General features: G+C 37.3%; 1 protein-coding gene and 1 long non-coding RNA gene across 2 annotated transcripts in view; one reads left to right on the top strand and one right to left on the bottom strand.

The window, feature by feature from the left end:
* LOC138052920 (uncharacterized) overlaps positions 1–3613 on the top strand; it is a 17559-nt gene extending 13946 nt beyond the window's left edge. Inside the window, exon 3 of the long non-coding RNA XR_011133179.1 lies at positions 2588–3613. This is a non-coding gene — a long non-coding RNA (uncharacterized lncRNA). The remainder of the gene's footprint in view (positions 1–2587) is intronic.
* LOC138052918 (spermine synthase-like) overlaps positions 1–4838 on the bottom strand; it is a 19596-nt gene extending 14758 nt beyond the window's left edge. Inside the window, exons 1-2 of the mRNA XM_068899522.1 lie at positions 4500–4838; positions 726–927 (exon numbers count right to left, since the gene is read on the bottom strand). Coding sequence (XP_068755623.1) covers positions 726–895 — 170 coding nt within the window. The 5' untranslated portion in view covers positions 896–927; positions 4500–4838. The remainder of the gene's footprint in view (positions 1–725; positions 928–4499) is intronic.
* Positions 4839–5000: the final 162 nt, after the last annotated feature.

The following is a 5000-nucleotide window of genomic DNA, read 5'->3' as shown; positions in this document are numbered from 1 at the left end:
TCGCAGTTGGCTGGTTTGTTAGATCCTTAAGTCTTTCTGTGGTTTGGTCATTGGTCAATGTCTGTAAAATAAATCCCCAGAAACGCCCGACACCCTTTGAACTCCTTCTTTAAGGAGTCATGCCATTTATATGTGGTATATACTAAAATTTATTATTATTGTTATTATTATGCTATCTCCTTTTAACTTTATGCCATATTAAAACATAATAGCTGAGCCCATCCCTTGGGCCTAGGGCTAAAATGAGGTTGAAGTCTACTTGATGGAGAGTGTCTTTCTTAGGAAGTGGGATGTTCCTAGTAGTGTAATCTTCTGTAGTTCAGTAATGTTGATGTTACCCGGGCCTCTGTGAGAGGTGTCATTAACATTTTCTACATAACATTTTCCAACATTAAAAAAATACAATGTAACCCACTTTTCTGAGCAAAATAAGCAACTTTCCTTTAATTGGCTATCAATGCTTTGACCCCCCAAAAAACCCCTAATAGATAATAAAAAATCAGTCGCTATTTTCGCAAATCCCATACTACAGTTGATTTTGGGGGGTTTAATATTGCATTAAAACAATAAATATCCAGTTTAATGAAGCATAATACATGAGTCCCAAGACAAATTACGTGTAACTTAATTGTACTGTTTTTACATAAAAGAACCCCAAAAGCATATTGCATTATGGGTTTGGGAAAATAGTCAATTAATCTAATTTTGTGTGTTTTAATACTTACATTCCATGTTGACCAGTGAATAACATAACTGTTGAACTGCTAAAATCTGGTTTATTGACTTGAAAAGAATCCTTGATAACATCATTGATTTTATCCTGTGCTGATTTCATCCAGCTTCCGGAAGGAACCGGTGTAACACGAAAGTCTAGTAATGTTTGGTTGACTGACATATTACATCTAAGGGTGCACTCCAACTGTTCAACTAAAGAAGATAATCTATTAGTAATTTATTGTTCAGTTTTTTCAGTCACTATCTGTCATCTCACTGGTTAATAGGCTAACTGGTCAATTATTTACATGTTATGCCTCACCCAGCTTAATCCACACCACATAAAATAGTGCATAGCACAATGTTTGAAATTTAAAAAAGAATAATTTCTTTTTAGGATTAATGAAAGAATTGCCTCAGTGGAATTTCATCTGCCAATGCTCTGCAATTCTGAAAAATAAAATGTCATGACGCTATAACAGGTCATTTTTCTGTGGAAGGGTTTCATTTTGATAAGCATGCACGTCATTTGTATAGAAAATTAATATGTACAAAACAGGCATCTGTTACATTGTATTTGTGTGTATACTATATTCTGGGTCTCCAGAAAGCTTTAATTAAGGTCACTAAAGATCTGACCGCCGCCCAGATGGTGCAGTCAAGAATGCACACGCAATGTAGGTTCAAACCCCAGCCGGATCATTTTTTGGGGTCTTTAAATAACTGAGGAGAAAGTGCTTCCTTTATAATTCCATCTGCGAATGGCAAGACTTTCAAGTCTTGTTAAAGAAGGCCTATAACCAGTTAGGCCTGCCCGGCCATCTCACAACACTCAGTCTGTTTGTAAACAATTCTGTGGGACATTCAAAGAACCCACACACTGTTGTGGTTTGGCCATTGAGGGCATAATTATAATAGCAGCAGTATAGTTAACAGTTATTCACCGAAGTGGGAGTGAATAGTGGTCGATATTCACCAACGCTGAGGTGAACAATTGCTTTTAAATTACATGTAGTATAATGCCACACAACTTGAATAAAAAGTGGACCAAACTACTACTTAATTTTTCCAAAATATGGTCAGAAATTTTGACGCGCCAGCCACCCGGGGGTGAATAGTACTTGGATAATCAACTTCGAGTTAGCCAATCAGTGCACATGGAGAGTACCATTCACTTAATTTTTATATAATTATACTAACTGTTAATATATTAACCAATGTTTGAGCAAATAAACAAATGATGAAAACAAAAATGTACATCCTGGAAAATAATGAGACTGCCTTAACCACTTACAGTATTAAGGGGTATGTATTGCCCTGTCCCTGAAAACCAGGAACATGATGTGTCTGAATTATTATACTCTCACTTCAATGGGTTAGACATTCAAGTTCATTTCAGGAATGCATAAATAATAATAATTTGACGAAAGCACTCAAAAACTACTATGTGTGAAAGAACAACTCAAATAATTGGAAATTCTCATGCTTTTCCTGACATGCTTTTTCTGACATGGTCATTAATTTGCATACCATTATGAGATGGTGATGCACATAATAGCTGCCTTAGTGACACACCGATCAAGCTTATATTTATCTCTCCTCGCAGCTCCAGGGCCTGTTTCCCAAAAGTTCCAAAACTTTTCAGGTACCATACTGTAAATATCTTGTTTATGCAATGTACCTTCAAACCGTGGTATATTAATTAGCTAACTGTTTTATTAAGTTTTTTGCTGACAAGATTGACATGATTAATCAAAACCTCAAAGTGTTAAACGATTTCCTCACGACGCGCATGTCTATGAGGATACACTAGTGTCTTCCCGCAGTCTTGATTGTTTTGTTGATGTGCCTATTGATACTCTGTTTTTCACAGCTGAACTGATAGCAAAGAAGGTCTGTGCTCTTGATTCTCTTTCTGCCTGTCTTTGACAACAAATCTTCATATCTTAATGCCTGTTATCACAGTGACTAGAATTTTTAAATTGTTGCTGAAATCCAGACTATGGCATCTAAACTTGAAGAAGCTGTTTTGAACCCACTCCTGGAAAAGAATAATCTGGATCAGACGGAGTCGAGAAAGCTGCAGCCCTTCAGCTAACCAGCTATCTGGAAGATAATCACCTTTACCACAGTCTGCATACAAGAAATCTCATAGTACGGAGACAGCGTTAATTATAGTTCATAATGATATTGTTACTTCCATTGACAGTGGACACTCAGTCATCCTGGTTCTTCTTGATTTATCTGCAGCAATTGCTAACTGTGGACCACAGGATTTTAATACAGAGGCTTTCTACTCATTTTGGGATTCATAGTATGGCGCTCGACCCCATGCGAAATGTGAGGGTTTGAGGACACTTCATCGCATTTATTACATCTCACTTAATTACGGTGCTTCTCAGGGTTCAGTACTGGGTCTGATATTGTATTCTTTATTCACTTCTCCATTGGGTGCCATCGCCAAGCATCATGAATTTCCATGTCGATGCTGATGACATGCAGCTGAACATGACATGGAAGTGAGGAAGACCACAATGGAGGCCTGTGTTCATGTTATTGACCTTTGGATGGTACAAAAATTAATTGACTCAAGCTTCATGCTGTAAACCAAGAAAAAACGGAGGTGCTGGTATTCTTATCTTGTTATCACCCAAGACCACACATTCATGCTTTGACCATTGTTGATGAGGAAGTCAATTGTTTCTCAACAGCAAAGGACATTGGTGTGACACTTGATGAATCTCTGTCCATGGCTCTGCACATTACAGCAGTGTGTAAATCTGCATTTTTTCATTTACACAACATATCTAAGATTAGGAAGTTTCTTAGCACGGAAACTATGAAATCCCTGGTACAATGTACATGCTTACATAACATCAAAGGTCGACTATTGTAACTCGTTGCTATGGCGTCAATAAGTATTAAACTGTACTGCCAGAGTAGTGTTTATATCCAACAAATATGATCACATAACACCTCTCCTCAAGGAACTCCATTGGCTACCCATCGATTTAATCACATTTAAAGCACTCAACAAGTGAGCTCCAAATTATACCCTATAAACCTTCAAGATCACTTCGCTCCTCTACCAAAAATATTTTAAGGAAACCTGTGTTCAATCTTAAGTCGGTGGTCAGTCTTTTGCATTTGCTTCAGCGGTGCTTTGGAATGCCCTTCCACAGTCAATAAAATATCCACCATCAGTGGAAACCTTTAAACAGAAACTTAAGAGACATTTATTTTTACAGGCTTACATCTGACATTGATTTTTACGAGTCTGATTTTGAGTTGACTATTTTAAGACAATAGTACCACAGTGGTATCTTACTTTTTATTTACAATATTCCATTTTTGTAGTTGCAATGGTTAGGCAAAAGTGGTAATTTAATACTTTCAATGAGTATATTGTATATGCTAATTTCAACTTGTCACCTGTCAAAGGTTTTTGTACCACAGGAAACAGACGCTATGTAAATGTATAATTTGTATTTTTATCTTCGAAACACGAAACTCTGGTATTAAGCCTATGCTGTTCTAAAAAGTTTGAGTCTTCTATTATCTGTCGAAAGACCAGCTTTTTAAACAGGCTGTATATCGCGTGAAAAATACCAAATTAATATATAAATCTCATTTTATGGATGACCAGCCGCCATGATAGTTCACAAATTATAAATTCCTTCTGTACCAAAATACTGTTCTACGCTTCATTGAGTTAATAGCTCGAGCGTAGCTAGTAAACAAAGTAATGTATAAAAATTATTTACGCTTTCAAATCATAAGCATACCTGTCAAATATCAACCGCTGTTAAATCAGCTGTGATTTTCTGTTAAGCACGACTCCTACATGCAGAACTTCGAGGGTAAAAAGGATGATTCGAAAGGACCTGGACCTCGTTAAATATTTAAAACACTAAGGTCAGGCACTTTTGTGTTTGCGAGTTTTCAAATATGGCGCCGAAATGTTCGTTAAATGTATCATCCTTTCAAAGTTATTTTACACATCTCAAATGCTCTGAAGGAAGGGGTTTTTTTTACGTATGTTTGCGCGCTGTGACTCCATTCTCTCAAAATTGTGTCCTCCTTGCTCTCCGAGAGCTCTGCGCTCGGTGGCGGCCGCGGTGTATCTTACAGCGGTAGGGGGAAAAGGCGGGAAAGTTGAGAACGAACCAGTTTAGTATCGACACCAGTCACCAGGAGGCAAACCGTTCCCATGAAATTTCGTTCTTTCAAGAACGTTTCGCATGCTACGACGGAGGGGTCTCTCAGATTTTAAACAAATCATCTCT

The sequence above is a fragment of the Montipora capricornis genome, chromosome 6, assembly GCF_036669925.1.
Source record: "Montipora capricornis isolate CH-2021 chromosome 6, ASM3666992v2, whole genome shotgun sequence".
Lineage (NCBI taxonomy): Eukaryota > Metazoa > Cnidaria > Anthozoa > Scleractinia > Acroporidae > Montipora > Montipora capricornis.
This window is presented reverse-complemented; position numbering and strand designations above follow the sequence as displayed.